At 50.5% G+C, this 15,399-nt stretch overlaps 2 protein-coding genes across 3 annotated transcripts; one reads left to right on the top strand and one right to left on the bottom strand.

Moving 5' to 3' along the window:
- Positions 1 to 164: 164 nt before the first annotated feature.
- On the bottom strand, positions 165 to 1,525 carry LOC9641775 (tetraketide alpha-pyrone reductase 1). The gene is made up of 6 exons (XM_024671061.1): positions 1,417 to 1,525; positions 1,180 to 1,325; positions 913 to 1,101; positions 700 to 862; positions 453 to 642; positions 165 to 379 (listed from the first exon to the last, which is right to left on the bottom strand). Exons 1-6 carry the CDS (start codon positions 1,523 to 1,525, stop codon positions 223 to 225), a joined length of 954 nt encoding a protein of 317 aa, XP_024526829.1. The 3' UTR covers positions 165 to 222.
- Positions 1,526 to 10,771: 9,246 nt separating this feature from the next.
- LOC112347190 lies at positions 10,772 to 15,016 on the top strand. Of its 2 annotated transcripts, XM_024677661.1 has the most exons (17): positions 10,778 to 10,866; positions 10,920 to 10,947; positions 10,999 to 11,758; positions 11,814 to 12,066; positions 12,121 to 12,544; positions 12,652 to 12,775; positions 12,830 to 13,026; positions 13,074 to 13,174; positions 13,228 to 13,461; positions 13,527 to 13,690; positions 13,771 to 13,974; positions 14,023 to 14,088; positions 14,135 to 14,271; positions 14,321 to 14,403; positions 14,460 to 14,685; positions 14,740 to 14,837; positions 14,905 to 15,016. In XM_024677661.1, exons 3-16 carry the CDS (start codon positions 11,504 to 11,506, stop codon positions 14,741 to 14,743), a joined length of 2,472 nt encoding a protein of 823 aa, XP_024533429.1. In that variant the 5' UTR covers positions 10,778 to 10,866; positions 10,920 to 10,947; positions 10,999 to 11,503; the 3' UTR covers positions 14,744 to 14,837; positions 14,905 to 15,016. The 2 variants fall into 2 exon arrangements, with proteins under 2 accessions (XP_024533423.1, XP_024533429.1); XM_024677655.1 differs by having other exon boundaries at positions 10,772 to 10,866; positions 10,920 to 11,758.
- Positions 15,017 to 15,399: the final 383 nt, after the last annotated feature.

The raw sequence follows: 15,399 nt of genomic DNA, 5'->3' as shown, positions 1-15,399 counted from the left end.
GGACGATCTCGATTCCTAGTACCTGGTCGAGCCAGTGTAATAAAAAACACAAACCTAGACTTGCCAACTTGTTGGTTCGACAATGACACCACACCTCTAATCTGGAGCAATGTCAGCAATACAAAGTTAAACAGTTGCCATACATGAGCTCATGAACTTGCGGAGACAGAGAAAGATATTACTCTTCGACATTTATCTTCTATTGAATCAGAGAGATTTGATTCAAGGAGGAGAAAGTGTGTTCGTGTTGCCTTTGCGATCCAAGCTCGCAATGCAATCGTCAAACATTTGCTCCAGTGACTTGAATTGGAGCCCAAGATCGTCTCGAAGCTTTCTGGAGCTGAATCCCTTGAAATTTGCCGGAAAGACAACCTCGATCCTGCAAGAAGGCAAGCGAAGGCATGAGTATAAAGCTACGAAATAAAACTAGTCTTTTGTTTGCGTGATCTTACTCGTCGGTGGAGGCGATTGGGAGCTTGGGATAACGCTTGGACATGAAGCTGGCGAGCTCGATAGCACTCATGTTGATCGCAGAACAAACGTATCTTCCACTAGCGTTGGGATTTGTATAGGCAAGGAGGTGAGCTTGAGCAACGTCGTCGAGATGGACGTATCCACCATGATCGAACCACCGCTTGTCTCCTACAAGGTGTTTGGAATCTCAAGAACTTTTTTTTTCTCGAGATTGAAAGGCTTTACCTTTGAGCATTCGGACAATGTCGGCAGTACTTGTGGTGGCGCTGGACGAGAGAAGTTCTCCAACGATTAAGCTGGGAGAGATTGTGATCACATCTAGGCCGTTGTCTTTCCCAAACTCGAGTGCTGCTTGCTCGGCTAGAGTCTTTCCCAGAGGATACCACATCTAGACTTGAAAATCTTGTAAGAATGAGCTTATGGAAATAAGAAACTTGCCTCAAGCTCACGGCAGTAGTCTAGGGAGCTCCACACCGATTCATCCAAGACGTCATCGGGCTTGAAGCCGTCCCTTACACGAACAGCACCTACGGATGACGTGCACACCACTCGCTTGACTGTCGTGGATCTTTTGCAAGCATTGAGCACGTTAAGAGTTCCAAGCAGGCATGGATCCACAATCTCGGTCTGGAAGAACCAAAGAACAGGTAGAAGCTGTAGACCAAAGCTGCAGAGAGCTGAATCGAAGGGGTCAAGCAAAGTTACCTGGGGATCCTTCTTGTAGATCACAGACACGGCAGCCGCGACATGGAAAACTCCATGGCAGCCTTGGACAATATCGTCAAAGGCGCCTTCAGTGACAAGGTCGGCGTTCTTGAGCTCCAGCCTCTCACTAGCCCCTGGAAGCTTTCACAGGTGGGAAGTCTCCTCTATCACAACAAGAGAAGCAATTTCCAGTTACAATCAATTCGCATTCTTGTCTTCCTTCTCATTTCTACGTACCTGACTCGCGTACAGTCCCGACAACGTGATATCTCTCCTCCAAGAGCCGCTTCAAAGATGCCAGGAAGCCAGCAGCGCCGGTGACACACACCTTCTTCTCGTTCTCCATCGCCCGTTGACTTCGGCTCTCTCAAGCAAAGAAACAATTATCTCAAACCTTTCAATAGTGAACAGTGTACCCCAATATTCCCTGAGCGATGATCTTCTGGAGATTGTCTATCAGCCTGTGATAGAATATCCTAGAGCTTGAGCAAGGATAGCCCCAATCCTGTGCATGTTCGGCTTTGCTTCTTGCATCCAGACGTAGTCAAAGAACTAACAGTTCGGGCTCCAATGTTTTGGGGTTTAGGGTTCTAAGGATCCCTCTGCCCGGCGCCCGCCAGATGGGCGACGCCACAACGAGATGGCCGCCAACAAGCCATCAATACAACTATCCCCGATTGCGCAAGAAACTCCGCGCTGGAGCGGTGAGCACGAGGACAAAGGGCGCGACGAACCGAGGCTGGGTTTCGAGGATGGACAGACTCCTCTACGCGTTCGTTTCCCGAAGAAGTACCTCCGTTCGAGCTCCAAGGTTTTCTATTTTTCTAGTTTTATGATTTGTCTATGCTTCTCGAGAGGCTGAAATAGTATATATTGGATCCTATGCACTTAGTCACTCGCTTGGCACATTCTAACGAAGGATTTGGTTTGTTTGGAAATAGGTTAGCAGATGCTGAGATCGCAATCGAGCAACCGTTCGTAAAGTTCACGACACCGGTCACTGGTTCAAGCTTACTTCCCCGAGCTGCAAGGCCCAAACCAAAGATTGCGCCACTGGTTGATCGCCCCGTGAGTCCCATTCTACCAGAAGGCTTTGTTCTCAAAGCTCCAGTCTGTGGTCATCCTTGGCCTCCGGAAGGAAAGAACACCAACAAGACTGACATAAAGGTGGCGGTGACAGTTAAAAAAGGTGGTTCCATTTGGAGAGATCAGACTTAAGGGGAGATTCAGTTTCTAGCTCTATAATTCTTTTCATTTGATGTGGTTCATGTTTGATTTGAACTTTTGCGTTCTTTTCGCTCTTTCTGTGTGGAATGTGGAGTCTTTTCCATTGAGAACGAGAGGTAAACTCTACTGGCCTAGTTACCTAGCGTTTTAACTTTCTCTACGCTGCCAGCCATCATAAATTTGCATGCAGGGTCTTTACCAAGGCGGCGCTAGTAGCTAGTGTCTTGCTCTTTCTAAAAATCTCCAGCTCTTCGGCGGTGAGCTTTTGTTTCTCCGCAGTGAAGTCGATCGCACTCCCGACGCCATCGCCCGTTAAAGATCGAAGAACTGGTGAGGCATTTCCAGTTTTTGATCGTTCTTCCAAGCCGCATTGAGCCGAGGTGCGTTGATATCTCGTTTATTCTTGCGTGACCTCATCGCTTCTCGAAAGGTGAACCATGGATGGAGGCTGCGATGACGATGGTTTCGAGTTCATAGAAGAAGGGGAACTCCAAGGCCGTGATGCACCCGCAAGAGACGACATGGAGCGTGATCTGGTGGTGGTTTCTCCTACTGCTGCTAGCGCCGCGGCAACCTCGAAAGAAGCTGGCGCTCTCTTCAATGTCATTGAGACAAGCAAGACCTGAGCTTTGTGGAGAAGGTGCTGCTGTCGGAGTCCCAGATCTTCCAGCTCTTCAACAAGCTTGCTCCTGGATCCATTCGGGTGGAGGATCAGCGATGGTTTCTCGACACGAGCCTTTTGGAGGCTGTGTCGCTGGAGACGGTGGGTTTTTACGGGAGCAAAGGCTTGCTAGTGGACATTTTTGCGAGAGAGAACGCCTTCTCTGAGGAGGACATCGCCAAGCTGAGGTCCGACCAGCTTCCGGCGGGTCTCTACGGTGCCTTGCACGGCCGCAAGTTCTTGATCTTCTACTGGCAGCCGAGCAAGAAGTTCACGGATGCGAGGAGGAGCGACATCTCTTGCAACTTCATACGCTACTTGGTGGAGCTGTGCGACGTGGTGTATAGCTGCATTGAGCTGGGGAATGGTGGCGCGTCCATGGCCTCGATTGGCACGTCGAGCAGCAAGAGAAAGCGGACTCAGCGGCTCCAAGTTTCCATGGTGAAGTCGAGCGACAACGATTTCAACGTCAGGTGAGGCTTTCGATTGCCCGCCGGAGGTGGAGCGTCGATCCTCGCAAGCTTAGCGAAGGCTTCTATCGCACTGGGCTGCTTGAGACCGAGAAGTACACCCCGAAGGAGTCTTTCTCGCACGATCACGCGACCGTGGCACCGGAGAAGCTCGGTGAAGTCGTGAAGAGCTGGGGGGACGTCCAGATCGACTACACGGAGATGAAGGACGAGGACTTTATCCTTTTCTGCGATAGCGCCATGCCGGATGTTGGTCAGGAGCTGTGTAAGGCATTGGCAACTCTGGATGAAAAGATTGGCGCCTCAGCTAGCGAGTTTTCTAGCATTGAAGAGCTCTCGAACATCAAAAAGGAGGAGGTTGAGGTCTGAGTGCCTACCTGAGGCTCGTCTGTCCGTGGGAGGAAAAGCTTCGGGCAGATGGCGAAAACCGGGCCTGCACAAGCTCGCTAGACTTCAGCAAGTATCATGAAGGGTGGAACGGCCAGTCCATAGAAGCTGACGGGAAGGCGCTTTCGGAGATGGAGGCGAAGCTGCTGGAAGTTCTAGCAGCGGACAAGAAGAAGAAAGTGTTCATTGGATCGAAAGTCGCGGTGGAAGGCTATGACAGATCCTTCGTCATTGCTCGAGAAAGCAAGAGGTTTTCCGGGACTATTACTTCTGGGGAGACTTTCACTGTAATCTCGAGGGATCACTCTCGAGTGGACGCTCAGATCATAACAAACTCCGGCGGTGCTCGTGAGGTTGTTTCATCCGACAACTTTGATCTCCTTGTCGAAAAGAAAACCGTGTCAAAAATCATCCGGCAGGAGACCATTTCAGGCAGTGGCTTGATTTCTGTGCGGAACAACTGGGAGTCGCGCTCAAGAAGAAAGTCCAGCTTGCAGCATCTCTGAAGGACAAGGTGGCTGTCACAGACGATTGTCTTCTGCAATGCATTCTTGCGGACTGCCTGGACGAATTCGATAGCGTGAAGTTCAACAAGAAGCTTACGGAACTCCAAAGCCAGGAACTGGAGGAACCCGAGTTGTCGCATTCAATCCGCGCTAGCTGCATGCAGCAGTTCATGAGAATATTTCTGGACTTCGTGGAGAGCAGCTTCTTCCATATCCTCAAGTCTAAGGTGAAGCTGGAACTTGAAACGCTGCATAGAGCTCGGGTGGAATCTCTGAAGCAGGAGAAGTCGGACGTGGCTTCGATCTACAAGGCGAAGCTGTCACAGAGGGACGAAGAGGCGCTTCCAAAGATCTGCAAGCCAACAAGAGGTGGCTCTTCTTGGGGGATCATCAACTATCTGAAGAGTGACTCGCCAAAGATCGCCATTAGTTTCCTGAGGCAGCAGATTCACAGCGAGCGGATAATCTGGAAGGTGGTGGAGTTTCTACCCCAGAAGAAGGAGCTGGAGTCGCAAGCGGTCAAGAACGACCATATCATCGTTCCAAGTAGTTTGGGGCTCCAGGCGATTGCTGATATCGACTCCCAAGAGTAGAGCAACGTGATCCTTCTCAGGTCCGGCCAGGCGCTACTTTTCGTGAAGGGAGTGGTGGAGTCGTGCATGGCGATCTATCTCTGCCAAAGTTTTGGTAGCAGGATCCGCATTCCTGAGAGGGAGCCCATGAAGTTACTCAAAAGGTGAGGTTTGACTTGGCTGCTTCCGATGAGGCGTCCAATTGCTTTCTACGAACAGTCCGTTACAGCTATAAAGATTTTTCGGTTTACCGATGGCTTCCGTGAGCTCTTCTGGTCTGGGGTCGACATACAGTTGGACAAGTATCACGGCAGCACCACCATCACTGGCCTTCGCTTTGTTCCATCCAGAGGGAGCTTCTGCTGTTCGATGCAACACGCTGCGTGAGGGTGTTTGAGGTCGCTCAACCAGCAATGATGAAGCCTCGGACGATCCAGTTGCCGGATTCTTTTCTCAAGGCCTGCGTCACGCCGAATGGTCTCTGCCTGGTGGCTATTTGCAAAGGTGAGGAGATTCCAGAAGCCGCGAACTTCCAGACGCTTGTAGCTCAAGTATACAGGCTTGACGACACTTGCGAGCTCATCAAGACTGTGACGCTTTTGGATATCCGTGTCAGTAGCGCTCATCAGCTCGAAGCACAGGTCGTCTTGTTTGGAAGTCAAACGCATCTCCTGATACTTGACGAGAACAACGTCCTCCAGTCGGTCGTGCTGGACGTAACTTTGGCGTCTCAGACTTGCCAGATTCGCCTCCGCGACAAGCTTGGCTCCGCGGAAGAAACAGCCAAGCCGTCGAGCTCTTGCTACGAGCTCGATTACCTCTACCACATCTTCGACAAGTACGCAGTGAGCCCGCCTCTGCTCAGAGCGTCGCCGAGGTGCATTACATTTCGCATGCTCGTCAGAGTGCTCAATGGATCCCACAACGGTATCGACGCCGAAGTCGTGAAGCATGCTAAGATGGCGCTGGACAAGCTTCGTCGAGAGAAAGGAAGGAGGTTCTAAACGTGGACATCTCGTTCGAGGCTGAGCACTTTGATCGCAAGCTTGAGGTCCGGACGAGCCGGCGCTGCCTGGGAGATTTCTTGCGACGGCTTACAATGATCATGATATTCTAGGCTTTCGTGCCTGGTTCCCGTCCAGATTGCTCGAACAGAGAACAACAGCTTGCGGCCTCTGATCAACGGCATGAGAATGGCAACCGATGTCAACTACGCGGACTCTATCTCTCTCGCGGAGATCGTTCGCTTTGGACTCTACGACGCTGTCATCCAGAGCTGGAACGGGCCTGTCAAAGTTATCTCCTCCATGGGGAAACAAAGCAGCGGGAAGTCGTATCTTCTGAATCATCTCAGCGGTTCTTTGCTGGACGTAGCTGGAGGGCGATGCACAGACGGTGTGTGGATGACCACTTGCACGGTGGAGGGCTGCTTATATGTCATTCTCGACTTCGAGGGACTCGGAAGTTTTGAAAGGAGCGAGCAAGAGGACATGCTATTCTCGATTCTTAATGCAGCAGGTTTCAACAAAAAGGTGAGTTTTGTAGTGAGACTCATTGTTTCGAGCTTTCTGATATGCTGACGTGCAGGACTTCCACCTTGATAAGGAAACCGAGGCTCTGTTCGATCGGTTCCAGGCAGGAGTGAGCTTGGTTAAGCAAGACGAGAAGCTCTTCAAGGGTCTGTTCTACATGGCTATCAAGGACGTGGACGCAGCAGACGTCGAGGACCTGAGGCACGAGTTTTACTCCAAGATAGCGCAGATTTGCAGCAAGTCGGAGGAGAATTTCCTGACGAGAATGTATGGTGGCGAAGTGGAGATATGCGCTATGCCACCTTTCAACTGTTGCGAGTTCTACGAAAGCATCTCCCAGATTGCTCACTGCGTGGAGGAATTGGGGCCGGTTCACACGAATGGGAAGAGTTTTCTGCTGGACCTCAAGCTCATAATCGCTCAAATCAGCTCGAAGGACTGGTCGCCGATTGATTCCAAGCGGATCGCGTTCAAGCTGACCATGCTTGCCAAGAACTTGCGCTCAGCAGACAGAATTGAAGAGGTCAACATGGTCGCATTTATAAAGACAGCCAACGAAAGTCGCAAGATCGTGCAAGCCTCGCGTCAACTTCGACACTGAGGAACCGATCGAAGATGCCGTTCTCAGTATCGAGGGTCTCGCTTTCGGAGTTGACGATGCCGGTCTCCGACTCGCCTGCCATGGTGACTTGGATTTATCTGGAGCTGTGCTGGAGCAGCTGCTGGGCGAGTTTGAGAGGGTGGTGCCGCGGACCGGTAGAAGCGATGATGAGTGGCACAGGAAAGCAGAGTTTTTCCTGGCGGAGCTTGTCGAGAGACGCAAGGACTGTGTCACAAAGTGGATCAGCTCCAACACCGCTGCGTTTGCCACTGAAGGCGACGTCCAGAAGCTGGTGCTCGAGGCGGCAGCGATGATCTCTGGCCTCAAGGAGGGCCTGGCGCTGTGCAGCTGCAAGTGCGCCCGCTGATTCCTCCGGTGCTCGTTGGAAAAGTCTCACGAGAGATCGCACAGCTGCAACGGGAACCACCGGTGCTCGGAGTTTTGCACGTACTGCACGGAGGAAAGGACGAGCTCCGCGAGCCACTGCGCGGACGTTGCCGGTCACGAAGGCTCTCACGACTGCAAGCTCAAGATGCACACTTGCGACCACGAGTGCGAGCTCCTCGGCGCGTCGAGCAACTGCAACAAGGTGTGCTCCAGGAAAGTTGGCCACCCGGGCGAGCACAAGTGCAACTCAAGGCAGCATATGTGCAAGGAAAATTGCCAGCTCCCGGGCTGCGACAACATCTGCGTCTCACCGAGCGATCACAGACTCCCCACGAGAAGATGTGCCCGATGCCGTGCTGCATGCCGGGGTGCCACCGAAAGTGTGCCACCGCCGACCACTTACACTCGACGAGGAGCGGTATTCAGCACTTTTGCGAGATCGAGCACCCGTGCCAGGAGCTGTGCCAGTCGCCGGGGATCTGCGAGGAGGTGGTGACGAAGACGAAGACGTTCGTGGGGAAGCGGTCGCAGTTTGAGTACGAGCACGTTTTGGAGCAAAACGGCGTGAGAAAAGGATGCTGCGAGCTTTCAACAATACCCATGCTTAGCTGCACGTACACACGACGAGTGCCATCCACTTCTGCCCGGTTCGTTGCCAAGGCTGCGGCTACTTTTGCAACCTGGCCAGGGGACACCGCGGGCTCCACGACACCACGCACGGCAACATGATGGACAAGTTTTTCGCGTCCGAGACCGAGGAGGTCCGGAAATACTCTTGGGGGGAGTCAGGTGCTGCGGAGATGTGCATGATGCACTGTAAGGCCCGGGGCCGGGGACACGTTCACTTGGCGGTGTGCGACACCGTCTTTGGAGTGTGCAAGGCGATCTCCATCCCGGACGGTGCCAGGCAAGAAGTATGGGCCGAACTTTGACGTTGCCAAGGACGAGCTCACTCACGCGGCCTACTGGAAGAGCATGCGCTTCAAGGACCCGTGCTCGGACGAGGACCAGCGCTCGTTTGCGCTGTGCGCCTACTCGTGTGCCTCGTCTGAGCACCTTGGCGATGACGGTCAGTCGGCGGCGAGATCCTACTGCACCGAGAAGCTGTGGCACGCGCCCGTGAGTTCCACCTCGGGGGTGGCGGGATACGTGAGCGAGGACACCTGAGAGAACCACGTCGTGTTTGTGAGTTCCTGGGACGTGCAGCCGAGCATGGCCAACTTTCCTCCCTGCCGGCTGGGATGCGTGTACGAGGCCATGGTGAGGTTCATCCGGACGAGGCTGGCGGCTGGTATCCGCGACACCATGTCGGTGGTGCTGTTTGGGGGGTCGGCGGTGATCTCTGTGGAGAAGGTGGCGATGGCGGAGTTGGAGGTTCATGCGCTGCTCGGGCACCACTGGTCGGCTGGGACAGTCTACTCCTTGGGACTGGAGCTCGCGGAGGAGATACTTGACAGATCTTTGGAGGATAGGAGGCCTCCGGCGATTATCTTCTTGAGCGATGGTGAGAACAATGGTGGGAGTGATCCGGTGGCGTTCGTGAGGAGGATCAAGAGCGTGGAGCCGAGGGTGGTTGTTCACACAATCATCTTTGGGAGTGACACTTCGTCAAGGGAAGTGTTGGAGGAGATGGCTTGCGAGGGCGGGGGTGTGTTCCAGGTGAGCTTGGATGAATTGCAGCTAGGCAGGAGCTTTGAGGCGCTCGCGAAGAGTCTCCATCCCACGGTGGCTTCGCTCGTCTAGAGGAGGACAATATGTTTTCGAACAATACGTTTGGTGGTTTGGTATTGTTTAAAGGACAATTGTTTTTTTAAAGAACATTATGTTTTGGTAAGTTTTTTATAAAGGACAATGCGTTGTGTAAATTGTGTTTTAGGGTTTAGGGTTCTGCATCCTCCATGGCGAACAAGATGCTCATCGCGGGCATGGCGAAGAAGAGGAGGTTCACGTTTGGCGTCCCTCTGCCCGCATTCTTCATGCCGCCCAAGCTCATCGGCCCCCGCCGCCGCCCGCCAGTGCCTGAGCCGCCCGTGGAGCAGTTCTTCCTGGCGGCGCCCGAGGATGTGCACAACGGCGTCTCCTTCCCTCGCCCGCATTGGCAGCGCGACAAGCCGCTCGGGCATCTTTACAAGGAGGATCCTCGATTGCTGAAGAAGCTCCGCGCAGGAGCGGCTGCGCTCCAGATCGAAGGAGGTGAGCAAGAGGTAGAAGAAGCAACAATAGTGGAAGAAGAAGTAGAAGAAGTGGAAGAGGAGATTGAAGCACAGGGCGAAGAAGAGGAAGTACGAGTTGCTCCCATAGAAATTCCAGAGGGCGGATTCCTCCCGCTGTGGAACTTGCCGGACAATCCATACGCGAGGAAGAATGTCAAGAGAGTTGGACGGGGTATAGGATCGGGGAAGGGGAAGACTTGTGGGAGGGGACAAAAGGGACAGAAGGCGCGACGAGGGCACAAACCGAGGTTGGGTTTCGAGGGTGGACAGACTCCTCTACGCGTGCGTTTGCCGAAGAAGTACGAGAGCAAGTCTCCATTCGAGCTCCAATTCAAGGTACTTGCCGTATTCTACTCTTTTTCTCAGAAAACGCGATTTTGATGGATTTTTCTTTGTTCTGTTGTTCAGGAGGTGACGCTGGAGAGGCTGAAAGAGCATATATTGAAAGGAAAGATCGATCCCGGCAAGCTGATTACCATGAAGACACTTCACGTACGAACATATTTTACTTTTTAACTTTCTGTTCTTCCCGACTGAAACTTTCTGATCTGTAGGATACGCGCTGCTCTGGGAAGTACATTCAGGATGGAGTTTTGCTACTGGGACGCGGTCTCAAGAATTTTGACATTCCTATTCACATTGAGGTCTATATTACGCACTTCATTCGCTTGGTACATTCTAACAAAGGTTTGTCTTTAAAACAGGTTAGCAGATGCACTACGGCTGCTAAGATCGCGATCGAGCAAGCTGGAGGGACTGTCCGCAAAGTTCACTACAACAAGCTTGGAATGAAGGCGCTGCTCGATCCACTCTGGTTTAAGAAGAAAGGTCGCTTGCTTCCCCGAGCTGCAAGGCCCAAACCAAAGATCGCGCCACTGGTTGATGCCATCGGTCGACTCCCGGCCCCCGTGAGTCCCATTCTACCAGAAGGCTTTGTTCTCAAAGCTCCAGTCTGTGGTCATCCTTGGCCTCCGGAAGGAAAGAACACCAAGAAGGCTGACAACGATGAAACTAAAGGTGGCGGTGGCAGTTAGAATGGATCAACAACGCTAGAACAGAACAGATGAGGATTCTGGTTCCATTTGGAGAGAGAGATTAAGTTTCTCAGGAGATCTTGCACGCTAAAGTCAGGTACTTTCTTAAGTTCTAGCTTTATAATTCTTTTGATTTGATGGTGTTTGCAGAAGGCCTCTTGAGCACTATTCCTTCAAAGTAAGCTTTCAATAGTGCTCAAAGAATTTCATAATGGTTCTGTGTGAACAGGCCTCTCAATCGATCTTACAGTCAAAGCTTTCGAAGTTTTCTCACGGTGGGGACTTGGAATTTATAGTTCCAGGGACTCAATTTTCATCGGAGAATTGCGAGCCCAGAAAGCGAGAGTTTGGTGGAAGATGAACGGATCATCGCAGCCGTTCGTCAAGCTACCGACAGTGGGCGATAATGCGAGAAAATCGCTGCCCGTCGATTGGCCCCGATGCGAGAATGCTTTTTCCCGCGTGGACGCGGTGGATGGCGCCACGTCGGCTAACTGGCAACGTGCGATTGATTTCAAGGCTTGATATGTAGGTTTCGCTGCTGGCATTTTCTTTGATTGATAGAAGCGTTCTTCCTTCTCTTGGGGATATCTTGCTCGCCATTCCCTGTGCTTGCGAGATTTCGATGAGCTCTCGATCGATGCGAGGAGCTGTTCTAGCTAGATTTCGTGGCTGTTCTCCTCAGGATCGCTCTTTGCCCTAGGGAATTTGCTGCTTGCGGTCGTCGCGATAGAATGTCGGCTGTTCTCTCCAGGCGCACGACTCCAGTCCGGGGATTATCGCTCAAAGATTGCGATCCAGAGCGGCTCGTTGCTCCGTCTTCCTGCATTCTCGACGGGAGCTTCGAATCCCCGAGCTCTTCCAGCGATGAGGACTGCGAAATATCGGTCCCGGGGGATGATTCTTCCTCGGCATTGCGGCTGCCGTATACTCCACCGCGAAGGAAATGGGAGGTGTCGGTGAAGAATGGGATCGTTACGACGAAGGAGGTAAGCTAGAATCTAGATTTCCTCAAATCGACCAGAGAAACCTTTGCGATTGTAGGTGAGTGTAGATGAAGAGATATCACAATTCAGCGGAGACGAGGAGGAGGAAGAAGTGAACGATTTCAGCGAGGACGCTTATCTTTGCGAGGCTGTTCTAAGGTCCGTGTTCGCTGTCTCGTCGCCCGCAAGGAGCCTGGACGATAGACTGGCCGATGCAGAGACTGTGACTGGCGCCTTTTCGACGATCGATCGCGCCATGCTCCACAGCGTGAAGCTCCGAGCCCAGAAAGCGGCACAGTATCGTCGAGCAGGTCTTGAAAGACAGATCCATGGTTTTCAAAGACTCATTCGTTTTTGGCTTTTAGAGCTCTCGCTTTGGCTGGACGCGCTGCAAAACAATCAACTCCAGTCCGTCAACCTGGACCAATTCGAGGACCCTCAAATTTATGAGCGCTGGAAGCAGCAACAAATGCAAGAGGTTTCCACGCTGATTGCGAAGCTCGGTGAGCGTCCATCTTTCTCTGGCTTTGTCCAAGTGGACGTGGTTTCGGTGGACAATCTTAAGCCATTGGAGGTGGGCTGCGTGTCGCCTTTAAGTTGCAGCAGGGAAGCTTTAAAGCAGCTCCATGTTTATTCGTCGGTCACTGTCTTGCCGATGCGATCTGGATCAGAAAAATTCGGCACGGGTGATCTTGGGAAAGAGCCGACTCCTGCTTTTTTAACTGACGTTGTTCCCAGTACCGGGAATGCTGAATGGCAAGCAGCATCGCCGTGGATTCCCGTAAGCAGGTTGGTACTTTATGCTTTTCTGTATAGTTTGCTCTTGTTCATTGGCACCGACGTGGCCTGCGATTTTTTAAAATTTTCGTGTTTAAGTGGGCTCTGAATTGCTGTAGTGTGCAGGACAAAGTGCTTATAGAAGTCTGGGACAGACAAATAGGGGGGTCATCTTTCAGAGCGTCTGGAAAATCCAAGCTCAAAAAGGTGTTTCGGAGTAGGAGCTCCAGTAGGAGCCTGAAGGCAAGTTCACATCACTTTCAGAGTGAATTTTCAAGTGAGTGTTTTTGCTTACAGGTGGCGCCTTGGAATCAAGATCCGTTCCTCGGACAAGTGATTGTCTCTTTCAGTAACATCGAGTCTCAAGCACTCAGCCAGGGTGTTATGCAAGGAAAGACTCCATTGATGTCATACATGCTAGCGGATGAGAAGGGACGACAGAAGACCAGTGGAATACAACTGCGATTTTCTTGTTCGTGCGAAAGATTTTACAGGTTTGCTAGCTTATGATATTAGATCTAATTTTGAGCTGCGCCTTCAGAGATGCTCCTTCCAACAAATTACTCTTGAGACCACCGGTTCCAGATGTCGAGAAAGCATTTGATGCTCTAGTATCCATGGCCTACAAGCCACGAAAGGAAGGTATGTTTCGAACCACGTTAAGTATTATTTTCCTGTTTAACAATTCTGTATAGGCAACGTTGACGTTGCTGCACAGTGGCATGGTATTGTCGCTGGCTTTGGTTTTCACTATCGAATACGTAAGCAAAGATGCAGCCTGGGTATTGTGATGGTTTTGGCACGGAATTTCCATATTAACGTCCATATCCTGTCCTCCATTGTGGAAGAGTGGCTTCCTGTTTGTGACTCAGCACGAGAAGGACAGCTGACGAAAGACGAGCTTGGATTACACACAGCAGTGGTCTCGAGTATGTCCAAATGTTACTCATTTCTCTTTCCTTTTCCGTGATTTTGTTGTTTAAACTGGGTGCAGTGCTCGTAAAACCGGCTATTGATGCGATTGAGAACTTTCAGACTGTTTTTGCGCAAAATCAACCATCTGGAGGACTATCATGCCTTCTCAAGTTGTTGGGCCTTGTTCTCCGCTGGGATCCGGATCCTAAAGAGATTCTCATTCCACTGAAAAGCTGGATAAAGGTAATGCCTCTCTTACGGTTGCGGTGTCCTTGTCCACAGTGACCATAAAATCTCTCTCTTATCCTCACTTTATCTATTAGAACTCATGCGAGAAAAGATTTTATCACCACCTCTTTGGCGGCATTTCTTCCACTCAACAACCTACAGAGATTTCTCTTCAGCATTTGTCAAATGTCATAAAACTGGTGCATGGGGACGTAACGGAGTTAAGAACTTCTTTCAAAGATACATTTCCTGAGGCAGTATCTTTGACTGCTGTAGCTGTTCCTGTCTATTACAAATTGGTAAAGCGGCATGGCTATTCAAACGTTGTATTTAATTTTGCTCTGCAGGTGTCCGCGTACGTAATAAACTGTATCCGGGTGGCACAAGTGAAGATGTTTACTAAAGATTGTGAGGTATAGCTTGCAAAATTGTTTCTAGATCTAACTTTCTTTCTTACAGAGTTTGATAATGGAAATGCTGTCTTTTCATAAGGACATTGAATTGGCCGGTGAAAAATGCGAGCTTCTGGATCTCCATGGGATATTTGGAGACTACATCAATCAACTAATTAGCACCGCGAGAACAAGAATGGTTGAGTAAGTACTATGTATACAGAAGATTTTTAAGTCATGCTTTTCTTTTTAGCTGGGTGAGCTCCAGTATCACTGCAGAAAAGTGGGAGCCTCTTTCAGCTCAGTCGGGTGCCTTATTTTCTTTCTCCGTTGTAGGTAAGAAGTATAACAGAACTTCTCTTACAGAAAATAACTTTCTTTTTCTTTTTTAGATTTATATTTTATGCTTGGTGAAGTTATGGACGAAATGATGACAAGGCTTGCAACACTTCCGTTTGGCAATTTTTACTTTAAAAATGTTGAAGACGCGATCTGTACAGCCGTCAGAACATACGTTGAGCTTTTAGAGAAGTTGTGCTTGCGGGATCTTCCTGAAGAAACCACCGCAGAGGGCATATCATCTTCCGAGCTAAGTATTTCGAAGGCACTTTGCGTGAGGTAATAATTTTTATTTTGTATAACTGAAAACTGAATACGATGGTAATGGACCAGTTGAACAACATGAATGCTGTCATGGAACAACACCAGGACTTGGAACGGAGGCTGATGGAAACACAGCGAAATAGTAATGGACGCGAACCCTTGGAAACGTAATGCAAGGACGCGTCTTGCGTTTTTATTTTTATACTAATCATTGCTATCATCTGAACTGGACAGAGATGCAGATGCGAACAATCTGAGCTTGTTCAAGATTTTGGAAAGGCACGGAAGTGTGAAAGATGGTCTCAATCCCAAGTTTGAGGAAATACAGCGGTTCACTGAGCAAACAATTGACAACGTCGTCGGCTCCGTTGTCGAACTTCTACAGGTTTTTCTTTTCTTACAATGCTTTCAATTTCTGAACACTCAGCTGCAGGTTAGAATTGGACGCGATTTGCATCTCATCTTCGATGAGGCAGCAATTAGTGATGGTGAAACACTTGATCAGAACCTGCAACCGTTAACCGGGCATCTAGATCAGCACCTCATGGTCATGAATGACTCTTCGCATCCAGTCGTTTTCCAAAAACTAATCACGGTACGTATTGTAAAGAAGAGGGTTGTTGTACCTGAATCTTCTTCTATGCAGGAGATATGTAAAGCTTTAGTTTTCTGTCTGGAGGAGTTTGCGCTGAATAGGGACGAGGATCCGAATCCGATGACCCCGAAGCA

This window comes from Selaginella moellendorffii, unplaced genomic scaffold (assembly GCF_000143415.4).
Source record: "Selaginella moellendorffii unplaced genomic scaffold, v1.0 SELMOscaffold_0, whole genome shotgun sequence".
Classification (NCBI taxonomy): Eukaryota; Viridiplantae; Streptophyta; class Lycopodiopsida; order Selaginellales; family Selaginellaceae; genus Selaginella; species Selaginella moellendorffii.
Note: the sequence above shows the minus strand (reverse complement) of the source record. Positions and strands in the feature narration are given on the sequence as shown.